Source organism: Anabas testudineus, chromosome 1 (assembly GCF_900324465.2).
Source record: "Anabas testudineus chromosome 1, fAnaTes1.2, whole genome shotgun sequence".
Taxonomy (NCBI): Eukaryota; Metazoa; Chordata; class Actinopteri; order Anabantiformes; family Anabantidae; genus Anabas; species Anabas testudineus.
Genome location: NC_046610.1, coordinates 25537798 through 25558646, shown reverse-complemented (window position 1 = coordinate 25558646; position 20849 = coordinate 25537798). Strand labels below are relative to the sequence as shown.

Sequence of the window (20849 nt, the reverse complement as noted above, 5' to 3'; positions counted from 1 at the left end):
TGGAGTATCGATGTCCCATGTCAGTGTCCCATTTGTAAAATTATTACTAGCCAAAGCCTGAGCTGCAGGTTAAAAGTGTCGTCTCTGAGATGGCTGTCGAGTTCAGCCCATCTGAGAGCTGACAGCAACAAGATGACAAACCCGAAGCTCCCTGTGACTTCTGCACTGGAACCGAAAAGAAGCTCCTGATCTTCCTGGTAGGTGTGATGTTCATCTGCATGGTTTTAAGCAAGATGTTTCTCTGGAAGAACACTCTGAAAGTGGTGAGGACAGAGGAGAAAATACAGCAGATGATGGGAGAGTGTCCACTGAAGACTGAAGGCTGAAACGTTCAGCTCGATGCAGATAGATGCAGATAGAGCTGTTGCAAGGTGTTCGAGTCTTCACTGATCTGAAGGAGCCTGTTGAGAGAGGCCAAGAAAGTCTGTGACTCTTGACCCTGACACAGCCCAGTGAATGAGGAACTCTGCAGATGGAGCCACTCGATGTCACTATTTGCACCAACAACCTTGAAGAAAACGGATTAAAACCAAGACCAGAACATTTACCTTTAGAATTTGGGTGAGTGTCATATGATACAGAAAGTTGCCATGAATTGATTTTTGCCCTATGTCTGTTCCTCCAGTGTAATGTTTTACATGAGGGGCACAGACTGAGGTAAACTAATTGAAGCCCTTAACACCACACAACCTCAGTCAAATAACCATTTGAACAGCCATGTAAGTATCGTTGTCCTTTCCGCCGTTGAGCTCCCTGGTGGTCTAGTGGTTAGGATTCGGCGCTCTCACCGCCGCGGCCCGGGTTCGATTCCCGGTCAGGGAACAAGTCTTTTACTTTCTTGCCCTTCGTAAAGCTTGAAGCACATTTTGTTCATCATTGAAAGAGGCAAATAAAAACAAGCACAGGTTTCTTTTCAGCGCAGTAGCCTCCTGTCGAGCCTCCAGTCACAGTGAGCAGCTCCATCCCAGTAACTGTCTCCATCTGTCTGAGTTACAGTGAATCTACTGGGATCTACTGCATCATACGGGCTTCACTCAGAATAAGTCGCTTTGGACCAGAGAAAACGTAACATGAGCTCCTTAAGGGGCTTCTCACCACATCGTGGACGTTAAACAGGAGAAACTTCATATACAATGAGCTGATATTTGTACGATCACTATTATATTCTATATATTACAGTCTTTATTTAAAAGAGAAACCATTACACATAGGTCAAGAATAACGCTGGGAACCGAGTATGCTTTGAAGCAGCGGACTCCGCGTCTGTTGACAGTGAGAAAAGTTCAGTCCTTCGAGCCGGATTCGAACCAGCGACCTAAGGATTTCAACACTCACCGCTACAGTCCTCCGCTCTACCAACTGAGCTATCGAAGGGACATGCGCACACGCCGGCGTTTGTTAGAAAAGAATCTCAAACATGAAAATGATCTAAAACGTGACAGATACTTTATCTGTTTATCTTACTAAGTTAATAAACTCATCGTCCAGCTACAGCGTTCTCTAATGTTGAAAGGTACAACAATACACCAAGTAAGCATCATTCATTTTTTATTTTTTCTTGTATTAATCATTCATACTCCAGCAATTACGTAGCAATATTTACACTGCTTTGCTTGTCACATGTTCTGATGCGTTCTCTCCTGCACCAGCACCTTTGATCACTTCCCAGGGAACTAGTGATGGGGAACAAATCCACATGAAATGATCTTGGCTTCAGACACTGCACATCAAGGATCCAAGCCTTTAAATGGATCACCATTATTCTCCTCCAAAGACACTTGAGGCTGGTGATAATAATGAGGACGACTGTTTGCTATAGAGAGTCTTCATATTCAAATCAGATTCAACACATCAGATTAAGTCAAAAGAAACAGTAACAAATCTGGTAATGACATTTATTTGAATTTTTTTGAATTTGTTGTTCAGTGTCTAGAAATCAAAACAGATCTTTTAATAACAAGAAAACAGATTCAAATAAATATTCTTCAAAAATCAGTTCCCCTTAGTAACTGTGCCTGCAACACAAAAAGGGAAACTGATTTTTGTAACATTTTAAAGCCTTTCATTGGGCTGCTTGCACTTGAGCTATTCTGCTGCTAAAACAAACCTGCTGTGAAAAGAAGGCAGGATGACAAAAGTTGAGCGCTCCAGCAGGCAGATTAAGGCTCAGTGCTGAACAGGAGCTGGAAACATGATATGTAGAAAAAAGACCTTCACCTCACCAGTGTGCGAGGCTTTGACTTGCTGTTTCTGTTCTTTACATTTTGCACTCACATTAAAGTCTACTACCGAATTCCTTTTCCAAAGAAAAGATGACGCCGATCAGCTCAACGTCTGTACACAAAGGGGAAAAAATAAAAGACGTTGCATTTACCAATATTGTCTTTGTAAACCAATCGTAACAAATGAAAAAAAAAGTACAATTAATACAATGTAAATGTACAAAATAAAAAAAAAGCAATTTACTCTATGATAGTGTCAAGAAAAATGCTATTATAAAGCAAAAGTGTACCTACATGTCTTATAAAAAAGAGAACAGTAAAGAAGTTACCACACAGGATGTACCATCAGCGCTATCATGATCATCATCATCAGAGTTAAAGGATGATGTGATTCCCATGGAGTACCCGAATAATCCCCTAAACTGGGAGCATGTTGGTAGTATACACAGTACACAGATTCTCATTCCCACACACACACACACCCACACCCACACCCACACACACCCACACACACATTTTGTAACGTTGTGATAAGGGGGTCATTTACAGACCCAACTCAGAGACTGGGCAGCGTGTTGTCAGCCAGTGGAGGTGGAGATAAGAAGAGGAGAGCTGTTATCAGTCTGCTGAGATAAGCGTGATGATCGCCTTATTGATCAAAGGCTCCGGCCGACAAATCAAAACGTCTGCTGCTTTAATAAACTTCGAAAATAAGGATCTCCCTGACATTTGGTCCTGAAACCAATTCCCTCCAATAATAATGAACAGACACTGATGAGGAAACCCAGAGTGGAGGCCCAGATTACAGTTAACGCTTTACCGATGACAGCCAATCAGAAGCAGATCCAAGTGTAGTGTCAAGTGGAATTTCCTGAAATAATTCCTCCCACATTACAAAACGTGAAATTAGTTGCCTCAGGACATTTTCAAGGAATTTGAGACTGAAAATGTTTTTCAAACTGCCTGATTAACCGTGCGTTTCACCATCATGTGACTGAAAAGATGCTGTAATTCCTACCACACATCTGACACATCCCCATGTCCTGTCATTTTTGGGATGGTGATCTGTTGATATCTACACAGTTAGTCTGAGCTTGGATGTTTAACAGATATTTAATTCCAAACACCTCCAGTGTCTCTGTTCGCGCTTTCAATTACTTAATTTTGGTATAAGTACCTTGCAGAGTGCACATCCCTCTGTACAGTATCTGCCATATTTATTTATTGTTTTGTTTCTGCCTTATGGGACATATTGTGAAATTCCTTAACACTTGATATTAGTACCTTACATGCTTGTTCATATTTTTATAGAAACATGTGTCTGTGGAATTTCCAACTTCAACAAATATCCTGTCACTCAATGATCCTCTTGCTGTAATTCGTGTTATTATGTTATTATTAAGTTGAGGCCACAACACAGTATCTGGTTGTTGTTCTGGAGCATTCACAATACTGTTATTAAGCTATTTATTGTTTGGATTCTTCTGCATGCTATTTAGTCACTAACTCTTTTTTTTCTAGTGGCGCTGTGTTTGTGCAGAGCAGGTGATCTCTACTTTAGCTCTCTCTCTTCGTCTCTCTCTCCATCCTTCCCAACCCTCGAACTCCCTGCCCAATCTGAGGGGCTTTCTGGCTCAGAGACCAGCCCCACGCTCTTAGTTCATTTCTTTGCTTTAAGCATTGACAGTTGAAACTCATTCAGCTGGAACTAAAACACTGCGGCTTTGTAGCACGTCCTCAGTGCTTAGTTCTAGGCAAACTCCACTGTGTCCCGCTGTTGACAGGAAACATCTACGTCCAGTGAGACCATTGGAAACATTTAAAGGGACAAAAATAAAAGCTATCTATGTAAATACTGGTACCGTAGTATTTAAGGTTAACTTGTACCACAGTGGCTCAATAGTAAGACTCCAAACAGACCCAAACGACAGGGCCCTGGTTTGGTCTTTTGTCATTTCACACACTATCATAAACATACAGAGTTATGACATATGAAACCCACTGAGTCAAAAGCAAGAGGTAAAGTTTGGAATGATGTTATATGAGGATTATAGTAATGACACAAAGTAACACAGGTGGAGAACTCATAGTAGGCTGCAGTTGATCAGGAAATCCACATGGGGGAGCAGCAGCACCACGCTTCAGCCACAAACTTGCAACTGCTCTGACCAAAGTCAGCACGGTCCCTCTGTCCTTCCCTCACTCTTGGTTTGCTTGTGGTTTTAGTGAGAGCTGAAGTACCCAGACTGTACTTCACAAGTTAATTTCACTCCTATGCTACACTACATTCGAACGCCATCTTTCTGTCTTTCTGCTGCACTCTTCCTCTTCTCCTCCCTCCTGTCCCCTCCCTGACTGCTCCGTCTTCCATCTCCTTGTCCTTTCTCTACCCGTTTTGATTGAACTGCTCTAACATTTTACCATCTTTTTATGTTAATCTTCCTGTCAGTAAAGCAAACTTGTTATTGTCCTAAGTATTAGTACCATTCACTCTCACTTATCCTCATGTAGTACCTAGCTGTTTAGTAAGCTGGAACCGAGACTGCCATCATCTTTTTCCAGCTTTTCACCGTATGCTGCTGCTTCCCCATCTCTTTGTGTAAACTGTTATGTTTGGGCAGACACTGACATGTGACTCTTGAAAAGGGGTTGCTTTGGAAAAACAAAATCTTCTTTAACCCCAGATGTCGTTCTGCACCTCTGTTAAGTGCTGGCAGAGAGTCTTTCTCAGTCCAGGACCTCTTCTTCTCCTTCTGGTATTTTCATAGTCAGACCTACGTCTCTTCCTCTACTCCACTCCTCTTCTCTCTCACTGTTGTCTTCTTCTTGCACCTCATTTTACTTTTCCACCAGTACATCGTCCTCTGTGATGCCCTGAGCCCTGAGCTCTTCCAGGACATTGTCAAGGTGTCCTGGGTCAGGGAAGCCGTGGCCTGTCAGGTTGGAACCAAATTCTGTCTTATGGTGGACCTTGAAAAGAAGAAAAGGAAGTTTTGTCATCAGTTTCAGTGATAACAAATGAGTTAATCAAATCAATTCTTTGGTTGCAGTCTCACTGAGCACGTACCTCGTTCCAGATGACAGTGTCAGACTCTCCTGTGGTGCTTGAGGTGCCGACTGAGAAGATCAACCTGCGGTCCCATGCTACCAGGAGCAGTCTCAGCACCTGATGACAGGTGAGTGTAAAAGTGAGGATGAATTGTTCATTTTTTGCAGTAGTTGACTGGTGCTTTATAGGAGGGTCAATTGCGTTTACCTTGCGCCCTTTCTCACTGTCTGGGAGGTAGCAGTGTCGAGGAAAGCCTCTGGCAGTGAAGGGCTTCCCTGGGTTGGGATGCTCTGGTCCCTGAAAGGACAAGAAGAGCATAAATATCACAGTGAGCCTGACCATGAATGACCACATGAGAACAAAGTGCCGTTCTCCTTGACTTACCTGAATGCCTGGTGGTATGTTGTAGATGATGCGTATGGTTTTGCAGTCAGGATGCCCCGGTAGAGAGTGAGGGATGACGTGGTACTCCATCTTCCCTGCCGGCTGGTTGCCTGTCTTTACACCATAAATGGTTTTACAGGTGGGACACTGAAGACTGAGAGGAGAAGAGAGAAACTGAAAGATTGCAGAGATGGTTTTCATAAATCCTGTGAGGGAAATGAGGAGGAAGTCCTGTCTGTCTCTAACCTACCTGCCGTCCTTGTTGCCATTATTATACATGGCCACCAGACACTGGAAATGGTACTGGTGTCCACACTGCGCTAGTCTCCCCACTGACTCTGCCCTAGAAACAGGACCCACGCCAGGACCTTTGTATCCAGATGGACCCCCCAGGGGCTCCATACAGATGGTACAGTCCTAGAGAAGACAAGGAAAGCGAGTGAATACTATTATAAAAACATTTGTGTCTTTACCATTAGTGTGTGTGTGAGTTAGCACTATGAAAGCAGCAGTAATACCTCCTCTGGTGGACTTTTTACTTTCTGCAGGTACTTCTTTACCACCTCCTCTGGCGTTTTACCTGCAGGCAGAGAGGAAAGTAAAACATCAAACACAGCCTGTTTTGTTTATGTTTTAAAGCTGAGTAACTGAGCAGAAAGTCTGATAATAAAACACAGAGACCAACGGAGTGATTTCAATGATGTGGCATTTTAAAGAAAAAAAACACAAACCGGTCAATGCTTACCTTTGCGGACTTGTTTCTTGGTGGTCTTCCTGCAGCAGTGGCTGAAGCCGGGCACTGGTTTGATGTCACTTTTGCTTACAGGCGGAGGGTGCAGCACCAGTTTAGGAGGCCTGGTCAGACACACTGGCAGAGCAGCCGCACTCATTAGGATTCCAGTGATGCCTGAAATACAGAAGGGGAAGAAGAAGGAAAAACATAGACTTGTTAGAACAGTGATACTGCAGGAGTTATACATTAAAATCTCTCTTGTACAGTTCTGATTTTTCATATCTGTAGTGAGTGTGTGTTTGTACCTGCAAGTGCAGGATGAACAGGACTGGATCCATTGAGGTTCTTGACTGGGACGGTGGGCACACTGCAACAAAAGAAATAAAGTGTTTAGTTTATTTCCATTCTTGCTCACAGGTCTACGGTGGCACAGATACTCTATCCTTTATACTCACCTTGAGAGACGGATAACAGTCATTCTTAGAGTCAGTCACAGTTAAGAAAACCAAAATTCACACAAAAACAAACAATACAAAAAGAGATAAAAAGAGAAATCACACAGAAACCAGGAGCTTCTGTTCTTGTCTGTCCTCCTCTGTCTCCTCTCCTTATCCGTGTATCTCCCTGTCTCACAGCACACTACCTTGTTTGACGGCTGGAGAGCAGATGAATGACTCCGCTGGGTTGTGTGTGTTTATGAATGCTAATCCACGGAGTTTCCATCTGCTCACTGAGCTCAAAGTGATGGACGTCATGCAGCTGCATGCTGGGGATTACCTGCTTCTTCACAAAGCCCATCATCATCATCATCATCATCATCACCACTTAACTGACAAACACACATGTAGCTCTCACTAACTAAGATCATTGGTTTGTGTAGGACTTTAGAGAATCCAGCATATTTGATAATTGTGATCCACGTCAATCTGTATAGATCAGCTCTACGGTCAGGTGATGATAACTTACTCCAAATGACTGCTGCATGTGCCAACACAGCTGTTCAGCTGGGGCTCAGAGGCAGGTTTGCCTACTGGAGACTACACTTATAGGGATTACTCATCCGGCAAAACAAAACAACACACACACACACACACACACACACACACACACACACACACACACACACACACACACACACACACACACACACACACACACACACACACACACACACACACACACGGTGGACTGAATGTGCGTGTGTGTGTGACACAGCACTGTCAGGTTGTAAAATGATTGCTGAAGGGGAGGAATAAACACATGCTGTCAATGTTTGGTGGCTGCACTCCAGCCTCATTTGTCCGATTACAGATCTCCTGTTAGCACAATCTGGGGAACTTCTACACTGGAATAGTCAGTGTAGCTATGTAGCAGCAAGGACCAGTGAGCAGGAAAATACTGCATGTCAACAAAGAATACAAACATACAGAAAGCTACCAGAAAACAAATCTTGCGACCTAAGGACATCAGCACTCACCACTACAGTCTCTACCAACTGAGCTATCGAAGGGGGCAACAACCAGCCCCCTCTTCTCATGCAGACACTATCAGTTATGCTAACAGACTAGCGCAGCCAGTGTTACAGGCTCTTCAGATGAACAGGGTGTGGTAGTGATCTGTTGTTTCCTGTTGCTAGAGTAGCTTTAACAAGCTTTCTGTCAGTGCACTAAGCTGCTTTCACTTAACCCCTCTCACTGTCACATGACACACACACACACGAGTGAATGACTCATTTGTGTGTGTAGGTCTGCACTTGTGTTAATAAGTGGGAAATCAGGTGTTATTTCACAATCTTCAGAAAGGAAAAGCAAAGCAGAGCTGGAACAGTAAATATTCTAAACGAGGGCTAAAGAGTCTTCAGTAGCAGATGATACTGGTACTGGTACACAGCAAGCTTCTAAAACACATGTAAGGGAATGTCCTTTACCCAAACACTGATGCAAAACGAGGGCAGAACAATTGATTTACTTTTTGTGCCTGTAGCTATGATAAAAGGTGAAGGTTAACACACAAGGCCATGTGAGCAAAGCAGCACTCAAGACAGTCACAACACACTGTATTTGCATCAAGGCTACTATCACATCTTAATTATATCAAACTTCCATCTGTGTTAAGCAGATTAGTCTGAGCCTCGCTGTGTCACAGGTGCTATTCTGTCGTACGCAGTCAGAGTAGTTTAGTAGATTTTAAACGCATCATATGACAACCTACGACAACCTACGACAGACCCACACATGACGTGGATCTCGCACACACAAACTAATCACTTGTTGCCAGTCACTGCATTAATTAATAAGTAATAGGCTGCTGTGTTAGCAAGGAAGGCTTTACTGGATGAGGTAAGGAAGAGAAGAAGAAGAGTTGAGGCCAATATGATCCTGGTTAAGCTTCATGTATCTCATTGACACACTTTCCAGTGGCTCCATTGATGCTCATGTCACAGCTTGACTATGCTACAAACTCTTCTAAAACAGCTGACCCATTAAGTGTCAATTCCAAATACCTACTTGTTAATGTTGGTTGCATACTTACAATATAGACGGCAAAAAAAAGTACAAGAATCAAGTACAATTAAACTTGTGGGATACATGAATATGTGCCATTGTCAGAAGGAATGCTGTTTCTCCAAGCAAAGGCTCTAGAGCATAGAGAAGATTTCAGGAGACAGGGCAGTTACTCTAGAACAGTTGAACAAGGCCATAGAACCTCCAAAAGGTGAATGTCCTTGATCAAACAATCAGAAAGAGACTTCATGAGGGTGGTCTGTGGGCCTGATGTCCTCTAGTGGGCCCTGTATTCACTGCCCAGCACCGTGAAGCTCAACTGGCATTTGCCATAGAACTTCAGAATTGGCAGGTCCACCACTGGGCCCTGTGCTTTTCACAGATGAGAGCAGGTTCACCCTATGACTGACGTTAAAGGGTCTGAAGAAGCTGTCGAGAACGTTATGCTACTTGTAACATTGTCAGGATGAAATCCTTGGATCCATTGTCAGACCTACGCTGGTGCAGTGGGCCCTGGGTTCCTCCTGGTGCACAACAATGCCCAGCCTCATGTGGTGAGGGACGAAGCTGGGACGTTATGTTTTGGTCCATCCGATGCCCCCAGGCTGCACCACAGTGAGATAGTCAAGTATCTTTCTCTATTTTGTTTAATCTGATCTAAGTTTATGGAGGAATAGCTTACCTAGAATTCTAAAGAAAAACGATCATTTTCCATTCCCATTCAATATATATCTTTTTCAAAATTGAAAATAAACTATAATTTTCAAATGGAAAATATTTCAGTTTGTCTTTAAATTTCTTTTCAATTTTAGGTAAAATATTTCTCCATATGAGCTACTACCCTGTTACCTAAAACTAACCTACCAGTTTTGACTTTAGAACACTCTGTATACTAGAAAATGGAGCCTCCAACATGAGGTGGCTGCTTAGCAGCTTTAGCCACTATCTAGTGTTGAACTGTGGCCAAAACTTCCAACATAAAGGACAGTCTGTGGATGCTGTCATTGCATAGGGAATAGGAAACGCACCCATGATCTTCTACTTAGGTATCAGCACTACTATCTACAAATGTCAAATTTGTAGCATTACTAGGATGGGCAAGATACTCAGTTGACTGAATGGCAAGTGCAAAAGCTGAACAGCATGAGAAAATATCTGGACTTCTGATACAAGGTGAACAATAGAAGAAACATAACAGAAGTCAACTACAATTCCCATGAAGCGCCAAGGTAACACCCCCACGAACACAGATGGACATCAGCTGAACTGATTTAGAGACCAGACAAAAACACACTCCCACACATTCTCACACACATATTGTCACATTCTCATAAAGCTGCAGCCACAGCATCAGACACATTCCTAGGTACACACATAGTTATCACACATTAGCTGACAATATGATGTTTCAAACGGACTTCCTCTGCTTTAGTGAAAAATAATAGTGAAAAAATTTATTGTTTACTGAATGTGTTACATTTCATAAAATCACACTCCATTTTAAAGAGAAACTGGGCAAAGAGTATATATTTGTTGAATAAATAATGAAATATAAGTAGGTGTAAAATAATCATCTGTTTAAATAAATAGTAAATTTGCTGCTTAAATATGAATGTTCATTATGAAATTGTGTTGTTTTTTGCACTTGAGAAGCTGATCTAACCATCACAACTGATCTGAGTCAAATTCACTGAACGTAAACTTGTGGGAAAGAAATACTGCACTATAGGTCAACAGAGAAGCTGCAAGCATTTAGAACAGATCACAAGTCAGACCCAGACACCAGACGACACAGATGACTGTTAGGTCTAGCTGTATGTCTGGTCTGGTGTTTAGGTGAAGTGGTTTCAGCTACAGTGTGGTTTGGTGGGTAGAAAGTTGGAAACAGTAAGCTAGCATTTGATCTGAAGTAGCAGGTCAAAGGCGACAACCACAACTTCTTATGTGGAAAGTCCTGATTCAACTGTGAGCCGTGGCTCTGTGTTTAAACGTTACTCTTTGCTATCAACAACATGTTACTCCTTGCTAATATATGGTGACACCTCCCTCTACAGGTCACACGTGATTAAAATGGCTTCAAAGAGCTGCATCCTGCAACCTGTTGGTGAACTAAACAGGTGTCACAGGAGTACAGTCTTATTCTCCTCTCTTCCCCAAGTAAAGTCAGACTTCATGGATTTCTTTCTTACTCTCACACCCCTTCTTTGCTTAATTTGTAGACACCAGTTTCTCCTCACTCAGACACTCCCTTTGTCTCGTTCTCATAATCCCCCACTGGAGAGAGGGAGGGGGAGAGAGGAGAGAGAGAGAGAGAGAGAGAGAGAGAGAGAGAGAGAGAGAGAGAGAGAGAGAGAGAGAGAGAGGGAGGAGGGAGGGAGGGGGAGAGAGGGAGAGAGAGAGAGAGAGAGAGAGGGAGGGAGGGAGGGAGAGAGAGAGAGAGAGAGAGAGAGCATGCATTCTTCACTGCTTATCCCGTTAGGATTGTCAATATTTACTGTTTCTGAGAAGGACAATGTGCGTTTGTGTGAGTTTGTTAAATTCTTCTACAGAGAAGTGGGTGAGTGTGTGTGTGTGTCTGTGTCACATCCCTCGCTCTCCCTCTGTGGTGTTGGCCTGATTTTTTGCACCACTGAGTGATCAATCTTTGACAGTTTGCTGACTCGTTTCTTTGTCTTATTCCCTCCCCACCTCATTCCCATCAGCCTTTGTCTCTTTCACTGTCTGAGTCTGAGACTGTCTACACACACACACACACACACACACACATCTATAAAGGTCTACATATTCCTCCCTCTTCAGGGGTAGCAACATTGCTAACCAGAACAACGCCACTGTCTACTATTCCACCGACTTAAAACAAATACTCACATTTTTAATATGCTGTTAAATACACAGTGACACCTGTATAAGGGGTGTAAAATCCACCATAATAACTACAATAAAGGTAAGCTTGAAATGAAAGTGTGCTTATTAACTTGGAAAATATGCTTAAAGTAGCCCAAAACTCAACATGTTAGCTACTAAATGAAAGCAAGACACATGTAAACGGCAAGAATTCTAAATCAAAACCTAAAAAGCTGTAGGAACACAGAGGAGGAATTGAAAGAAGAATGGAAAATGTGGGAGAAGAATATAAAAAGGAGTGAGCAAAGAGAGTGAAAAAGAAATGAGAACTAGTGGAGGGTCAGCATTATGCTGCTAATGCAGCCCAGGCTTGGGTAATCCAACAAAGGTTACTGTGGAGACCAACAATGGGGCTCTGAGGGGCCCAGACTGCTGAGACGTGATGGTAAATGAGGAGGAGAGGAGTGGAGGGGGCAGGGAACAAACGACAGGACTGAGGGAGAGGGGGGGATCAAAAATTTACATCTCAAAACCATCTGACCTTGCTTTCAGTATGACAGTGATTATGTGGTGAAAATGCATCACATCCTGTAGTTGAAGGCTTTTTCACAGAGAAGTGAAACACACCTGCTGTTTACAACACCAAATGGAAAAGCTTCATCCAATGGCTTCAGTCACTGTTGCATGACATCATGGGAAGTTGCACAGTCACTGTAAAATCTAGGTTTCATTTCCAGTTACAGTACTGAAGAATCTGTTTAAAGAAGTTGCTCAAGCACTGAGTCAGTACTCCTTCACTCGTACTACGGTCTCTACAGCCAGGCAGGCAGCTAGGAGTTCTACATTCACTTGTGAAACGAAATTCACAAAACCATGGCGGCACTAGAGGGAAAGTCAGGGGGGATTGCCAGATTTAGTATGATTTATCCTCTGTGGACCACAAATCTGTTTCCAAAATGAGAGCTTTTGAAACACCTACACTCTGCACTGTCCCTGAATGCAGCAGCAGCTGACAAGACCACTTATTCTACACATTCTATGTAGATACATGTCTTAATGTAAAACCTGAGCACAAAGACAAGTGACATATATAAATATCAATTTTTTGGATACTGTATTGAATCAGGGAGTATTCATATGCGCCATTCTCCACCATGAGAAAAGTGGAATGTCTAAAATAGATTGGAGGACTGTGTTTAGTACTGCGGCACAAAACCATGAATGTGTAGCTGTTCAAGCTCCAGAACAATTACACCCCAATAAAAGGTAAAACATCAGAGGTGGGGGTTAAAGGCAATATAAATGGGGAAAAGGAAAGCAGATTAAGGGTGAAAGAGTGATCAGAGTTTAAGAGTACTTGGTGTTTTCAGTTTATTACTACTCTTCACACTATCTTGACATCAAGTGCAGGTTATACTACACAAGCTCACATAACTGAATTACTGAATTTAACAGCTGGCTAGCATAGTGTTAAGATGAAGACTGATAAATTTGTGGAGGACAGATCCCCTGCCTCCTAGAGCCACTCTCTGTTCAAACATAAAATAGTTTTAGAGAGAGGGAAGGTCTGCTGACCTGTGGCCTTCACACTTGCTCAGGCTGTCCCTCCTCCCTCCCCCTCTGCTCCACAGATGCCACTCCACAGATGGACAACAAGCAGAAGGCACTGCTGACTACACACATGCACGCACACAGACACACACTGCACAGTCAACAGGAATCTAAGTAAGCCTTTACATGGTCAGTTTAATATGTTCTTCAGTTCAGTCCTTGCTTTGTATTCTCATTAATCTACATTTTATACACATGTGGACAAAGTTGTTAGTACTATGAATGGTAAAAAGTCACTGTGCTGTTTCGTATCAAGGTGTGTACCACACTGAACATGGACCACATAAAGCTAAGTAGAGAGTTATCTCAGATTAGAAAGAAAATGATAGACAAACATGTTAAAGGTAAAGACTATAAGAAAGCAGGAACGTTTTGCCAATTCACATCGGCTTTGTTCACAGATGTAAAAATGAACATGCAAAATAAAGAACACTGTTCCTATTATCAAACATGGTAACATGGTCGGCACATAACCGGACGCTCGGTTATGTGCCGGGGCTGCTTTGCTTCATCTGGTACAGGGTGTCGTGAATCTGTGCAGGGTACAATGAAATCTCAAGACTATCGAGGCATTCTGGAGCAAAATGTGCTGCCCAGTGACCGAAAGCTTGGTGACTTTTCATGAGTAAATTTTTAGTACATTTACATTCATTGTTAATTTTTATAGTTTGTCAACAATGTTTATAGAAAGTCATTCTCACAAACTTTATCCATCATACTGGATACAGAGTGTTTTAAATGCATAGACTTCTTCAATTGATTGTCAATTGTAAAAAAATCTCTAGATTATCACATAACCACTTTTGCAAATTTACTAAAGTTTAGTGCTAACACTTTCATTCTAGGAAAGATATTCAAAAACTATAACTCCAGACTGTTGTTGAGATTTCTGCAGAGTGGCACTGATTTATAATTCAGGGTTACCAGCTTGCACTATCAAACCCTCCCAGATGATCCAAAATGCAGCAGCACATCTTATTTTTAATCAGCCATAAAAGACACACAATATACCACTCTTCGGATCTCTGCACCGGCTTCCTGTAGCTGCCAGCATCAGGTTCAAGGTTCAAAGCCATGTGTCACTGTTTCTGCACATTCTGTTTTCTTCCATTCCTGTCTCTTCTCTCATCTATGGTCCCTTTCTCATTTTAGATACTACACGTCCCCTGCATGTTCCTGCTCCTCAGTCTCACTGCACTTAGTTGACCCTCATCTGGTTCACCTGTGTCTCATTGTCTCCACCTAATCACTACATAAGCCATTCCACTACACTGCTTCCCTGTCAGTTTGTCATCTTCTCTAGAAAGACTACATCCGCCTCTGTCTGAACCCAATCTACTAATTTCCACTGAAAGACTCTGAACGTGTTTATCCAGGACTGTATGTATTTTTTTACTTTTCTGCCTGTTAGTGCAGCATCCTTAGTTTACACTGTTCGTTTCTTTGTTTGCATCCTGCCTGAATAAAGAACACTCGCTCTCCAGCCTGCCTCAGATCGTGCTTTTGGGTCCACCCTCCTATTTGTGACACACTGACCCTTGCCTACAATGTGGTCAACTCAACAGCACCTGCCTACCTGAACTTCCTCATACAGGTTTTACAATTCCTCCTGTCCACTGCACCCTTACAGCATACTACGTCTTGTAGTCCCCTCATCCCGACTCAAAGGATCACCGTCTAAACTTTTCAGCTCAGTGGTTCTACGATGGTGGAACGAGCTCACGCTCACCTCTACATGCTCATCTGCTGAAATCAGAACTCCTTTGAACATTTCTCTGCACCTAAATCTTAAAAAAAATAAATCTTGCACTTACTCCTCTGCCTAGAGCACTTTACTTTAAAGTTCTTCTCCTCCACTTAGATATTTTGCTTGCCTTGTACCTCACTTGTAAGTTGCTTTGAAAAAAATGTCTGCCAGATGACTAAATGTAACTTTAAAAGTAAATGTATTAATGTAGTTGACTAATGCTTGATAGCATTGAACAAAAATTGTATTTCAATTAATCAGCATTTTCACACCACAAGATAAAAGCAAACAGGAAGGTCCAACACCTCTCAAATCACGAGTCAGTGTAGCAAAACAAATGCATGACTCAGTCAAACAATAAAAAGCATGGAACCTACCAATGGGAGATACAGATACTGCTTTTTAATTAAACTCAATTATTTGTAACATTACCACTTAACAGTAACATGTCATTATTGTTCTTGTTCTTTGCTTGTTCTTTTACGTCAAAAAGTTTTGCAAATGTTCTTTGGAAAACCATGGCTCATATCATGCAACTAACAAAAGGCCTGTAATTAGGCTACTGGTTTGTCCTGTTCCACTGCTAGAAGTTTTGGTGTGTGTTTCATTCACTCACCCTGATGCTATTAGTGCTCTGGACTGGGCCATAGCAATCCTCTGTAATGCTGGTCTGCTCAGCCCGGCTAAGCTTGATCTTTGTGGCAATGGGGCATGGCACATTGTGGCTGCGGATGACGGTGCCCGCTGTGGCTTCATCACCACTGGCGACGGAGATGGCACTGGAGAAGGGGGTGTGGTCACACCGCTGGCAGGGGTAATTAATGTGGCAGTTGGCACCGGTTCGTTGGTTGAAGATGAGGAGTGCTTGGGAGGAACGGACGGAAGATTTGGAGTCGGGTTGGATGACGGAGGCTGAGGAGGCGGTAGGGATGGAGGAGGTGGCCTGTTGGAAGACAAAGAGATGCCCAGAGCAGATGTGCCTGCAGTGAGGGTGGCCAGTGACTGAGCAAAGAGCTGGGCGTTTCTTCTTGGGGAGGCTGTGTTTTTGGAGATGGCCAGACCATGCGGCAGCGTTTGGTAGTAGTTGGAGTTGGAGTTGGAGTTCTGCTGCTGTCCTCGTCCCAGAGTGGCTGATTTAGATGGACTTAGAGGTTTGGAGGCAGTGGGTGCTGGGTTCTTGGGTCGCTGCATGGTTAATGAGCGTTTACCCAGAGTCTGTATCCCTGCTGCTCCTCCCCCTGCATTGGTCTTCACACTAAGGACCAACATGCATTGTTGGCATGAACAAGGCTGGCCCAGTCCAGTAGCTGGTAAGGCTCCACTAGGGTAGACAGAGCTTCCAATCCCCATGCTCGCCCCTGAAACTCCAACACCCAGCAAGGCTCCAGTTAGTCCTCCACCTCCTCCCACACCACCTCCTTTGGGTACAGGGAGAGGGCCAGACACTAAGGGGTAGGGCATGTCAGCACGCCTCTGGATCCTTCGACACCTCTGGCTCTGTCTGTTCACCTGCAGGAGGACACACAGCAACCACATCAGGTTTTAACAGTGCATCTGCAAGGTTCACTTAGGTAAAGATAAAGATTTGGAGGAAAGTTCACTGTGTCACTCAGGTCCATGTAGGGAACTGGAACAAACCTGTGTCATGTTCTGAAAGTCGATGAGGTAGCAGAATCCGAGTGGGGTCAGGTCGAGGCAGGGCTGTTGGCGGCTGTGGGCACTCTCGATGGCAATGGCCACCTCCATGTCGTAGGGTGTCCACGTACCTGCATCGTTTTCCCACTCCCACTGCCAGCCCTGACCTGGGGCTGAGGCTGGGTCATAAAAACACCTCCGCACTGGACGGATGGTTCCTAAAAAATAGAGGAGAGAAAAAAACCCAAACATTTTTGTTAAAACTACTATGAAACTTAATTTAGGAGTAGCATGACATTACACTCTACTACAGGAGGGATCTGCTACACTCAGCTTCTGTTGTTTATGTTCTACTCAGCATTTTAGGTATTCGTCATTATGAAAATACAATAAATGATAATGCTCTAAAAAGTAATAATAAAGCAAAAATTATCTGATTGGTTATAAGACCTCTAAAACCTTTTAGAAGAAGAAGAAGGCTTTATTTTGACATATGTCACATGTTCATGTTACAATGAAATTTATCCTCTGCATTTAACATCCCCCTTGGGGGGGTTGTGGGCAGCCACAAACAGCACCCGGGAAGCTGGCGTGGAGTGTCTTGCTCAAGGACACACCCGGTGACAGAGATGGGGTTTTGAATCAGAAACAGGAACGCATCCCAGGCTAATGACCCTGGTAGAGATTTAGAAGTGAATCTCTCTTCACTGGCAGCAATGTAGAGATTCAGCCATTTATTAGTCCTTAATCTTTACAGCTTATACTGATGAGGCTTGTGGGGTCCCAGAGGTGGGCCACACCCTGGACAAACAGACTGACAGACAACCATTCATAAATACAGGGTTCATTTTAACTGTGGGAAGAACTCTCCATATGGTCCACATAAACTCTCAAGGGAATGACATGAACTAACAATAACTAACTAAGAACTTAAAAAAAAAAACAACTAAGGATTGGAACAATGGTACAGAAATCATTGTTCTGAATTATAAGGGGTACACTGGACAAATGTAATGGCATCCTGTGCAGCAGTAGCCTGCAGGTCTGTGAAGTCACATGCACAGCAGCTAAAATCACCTGCTTGTTACAAAATTCTGAGCAAGGATCTAACTGAAAAACAGAGGCCATTCTCCATTGTTGATATGCAGACCACTAAGGTGAAAATACTCTTGCAAAAAACTAAAAACTATATTTTTATCTCACATTGCACAATATCTGATAGTGAGCTGGGTCACACAATAGTCTAAAACACTACAGTAAATCTACAGCTGGTGTTTGTGTTTAATCAGAATCATGTCTATAATACTTGGGAATTTTGGGAATTCCAGATGATAATGCAAGTTCTGCATGCATTATTATACAATATTTACATACATTATTATACAAGAGGAAAAAATGTATGTGGCCATTTTGGAATTTCATGGTTTTCTGCATTAATTTCTCATAAAATGTGATCTGATCTTTATCTAAGTCAAGAGTATTAACAAATATAATGTGCTTAAAGTAATAACACAAAAACAAATTCTGATCTTACATGTCTTTATTGAGAACAATCATAAGAACCTCACAGTTTGAGTGGAAAAAATATGTGAACCCTTTGAATAATGACCTCAAAAAACACTAATTGAAGTCAGGCGTTAGCAGCAGTTAAGAAAATTAGTTTGGAGGTGTGAACTAGACCTAATTCGACTGCCAAAAAACACTCCAACTTTTTGAGTTTGCTCCGCACAAGAAAAATACAATTATGTGAGCCATGTCTTGCCAAAAAAGGCTTTCAGTGGATCTACAAATAAGAATTGTTGATTTACATAAAGCTGGAAAGGGTTACAACATGATGTCAAAGAGTTTAGAAATTCACCAGTCTACAAATGGAGACACTTTGGGACACTGTGGCTACTCTACCAAGAAGTGGATAGTCAGTCAAAACGACCCCAAAAGCACAACAAACACTAATCAATGAGGTAAAAAAAACCACACTGAGTGACAGTTAAAGATCAGGGCATCATTGGAACTGGCTAACATCTGTGTACTGTCTACTGTAGGTAAAATATTGATCAAGCATGGTGTCTATGGCAGGACACCACGAAGAAAGCTGCTGCGTGCTTAAAGGAACATTGCTGATTAATGTCTCAAGTTTGACAAAGAGCAAATTGACACTGCACAGCAGTATTGACAGAATGTTTTGTGGACTGATGAAACTATATTGAATTATTTGGAAAGAACACAAAGCACTACATCCGGCGTAAAAAGGTCACTGCATATCATCATTTAAACATCCAACCATAAAAATATGGTGGAAGAAACGTCATTATTTTGGGCCTGCTTTGCTGCATTAGGGCCTGGCAGGCTTGCAGTGATTGGAGGGAAGATGAATTCCCAAGTAGGTTAAAGAATTCTTCAGAATTATGTGATTGTTGAATAGTCTGCCTGTGGAAGAAGAAACACATGGAAGAACTTGAAAAATATGCTTACGTAACAAGGAATGGTCACAGAGCCTTTCCAACTAGATGCATGATTTTCATTAAAATACTGGGAAGGTTGGGTAAACATCTCCACCAAAACAGTGTCACAAAGGAATAGAAGTGATACTGAGCCTGAGCTTGTGTTTTCATTCTCAATCCAATATTTCACTGACAGGCACAGCGTAACAATCCAAATACATCTGAATACATTTTATATTTAAAACATTAAAAATACACATAAATAACCAGAACACAACAATGTCCCTGTGTGTCCCAGTGAAGATGAAGGGATAGGAGGAGGGTCCCTAAACCAACCAACCAGGAGCAACCTCTGTCTCCAGGGGTAACAGGCTATTCACTTTATGCCAGGACCAGGAGAAGGGGTAAATGAGAGACTAGTAAAAAGATACTGGCAGAGGGGCATGGACACATCAAAAGGAAGGGGTTCAGTGAGCCTAAAAAGGGGACAGTGCATTTGTTTGGTGTGGATACAAAGAGAAAGGGAATATCAAACTGAGATTGCTCTTTACAGTTGGATGGTATATCATTTACTATCAGAATTTCCCAGAGGTCCCAACATGCCAGCAGAGCTCTCAGGAGAATACATAGTATGTTAAAGAAAAATCCAAATACCTATCATGTGTACATACATGAGACAAGAATTTAATAAAAAGCTGTTTGTAAAAGTATACAGCCCCTCCCCCCGCCAAACTGTCTGCTGAATTAATCAAAAACAAAACTGGCTAAAGCGGCTCCATACACAGTTCCCACCATGATCAAAATGAAATCAAATCAAACCACATATCACGTTCACATATGATCTGAATAGAAAGAAACTTTACATACTAGAATATTTTTTATTTTATTTTATCCACAAGGGGTGTGTCTTTGTGTAATCATCATTTTATGTGAATGTATGTATTTTAGGGTGCCTCTCATGTCTACCAATTAACCCACACTTGCCAGATACGAGCAGGTGTTACTGGCTCTGGCAGTTTGTGTTACAAACTGTGTGTGTGCACAGAAATCCTCTGCTTGCTCACGGCACCACACCCATTCTGAATGCGAGCCAGAGCCGGAGCAACACAGCCTGCTGCCACTTTCACGTCAGTCACAAGCTTCAATGGCAACATGCCTGGGAGTGGCCACTCTAGTTTTATTCAGGCTGTGTGTGTGTGTGTGTGTGTGAGTGCACAATCTATCCCTAATCTGCTAGTTATGAAAGTAGTTATATGTTCTTGAAATTAAGAAAATGCACAAACAAGCTAAATTCACTGTACAATATGTAGGAGGTGAAACAATTGTCATTGAGTATGCGGTAAAGATAAAACACAGGGAAGAGAGATGGAAATAAAACTGTGTGAATAGCGTAAGAGAGCGAGAGACAGCACAAAGAGGCCTGAGGCAGGTGGAGAAAGAGACCAGCCATCTGGTCTTTATTGTTCTCTCCAACCACTGAGCCCTCATTGCACACACACGGCTGTAGACTGACCAGCAGGCGAGCACATGCTAGACACATGCGTCGTGCATGGCAGGGAGGTGTTTGTGCTTCTCTCACTTCTCATCAAAAACCTCTACATCAGTGACTACGTGGGAAATTTCTGCATTTGCTATGAGCCAGCACTTCTTCTTTCTCTGTCTTTGCAGTATTTTACGTT

General features: G+C 42.6%; 1 protein-coding gene and 2 non-coding genes across 4 annotated transcripts in view; 1 reads left to right on the top strand and 2 right to left on the bottom strand.

The window, feature by feature from the left end:
- Positions 1-750: 750 nt before the first annotated feature.
- On the top strand, positions 751-822 carry trnae-cuc. The gene has a single exon. It is a non-coding gene; the product is annotated as a tRNA-Glu (tRNA).
- A 465-nt stretch (positions 823-1287) lies between these two features.
- Positions 1288-1374, bottom strand: trnay-gua. Its single transcript is given in 2 exon segments — positions 1288-1323; positions 1338-1374. It is a non-coding gene; the product is annotated as a tRNA-Tyr (tRNA).
- Positions 1375-1531: 157 nt separating this feature from the next.
- Positions 1532-20849, bottom strand: part of LOC113161537 (E3 ubiquitin-protein ligase DTX1-like) — a 28590-nt gene continuing 9272 nt past the window's right edge. For both annotated transcript variants that reach the window (XM_026359170.2, XM_026359169.2), the window contains exons 3-12: positions 16733-16947; positions 15711-16603; positions 6694-6755; positions 6401-6562; positions 6174-6235; positions 5906-6072; positions 5656-5809; positions 5479-5568; positions 5290-5388; positions 1532-5192 (exon numbers count right to left, since the gene is read on the bottom strand). In XM_026359170.2, coding sequence (XP_026214955.1) covers positions 5061-5192; positions 5290-5388; positions 5479-5568; positions 5656-5809; positions 5906-6072; positions 6174-6235; positions 6401-6562; positions 6694-6755; positions 15711-16603; positions 16733-16947 — 2036 coding nt within the window. In that variant the 3' untranslated portion in view covers positions 1532-5060. The remainder of the gene's footprint in view (positions 5193-5289; positions 5389-5478; positions 5569-5655; positions 5810-5905; positions 6073-6173; positions 6236-6400; positions 6563-6693; positions 6756-15710; positions 16604-16732; positions 16948-20849) is intronic.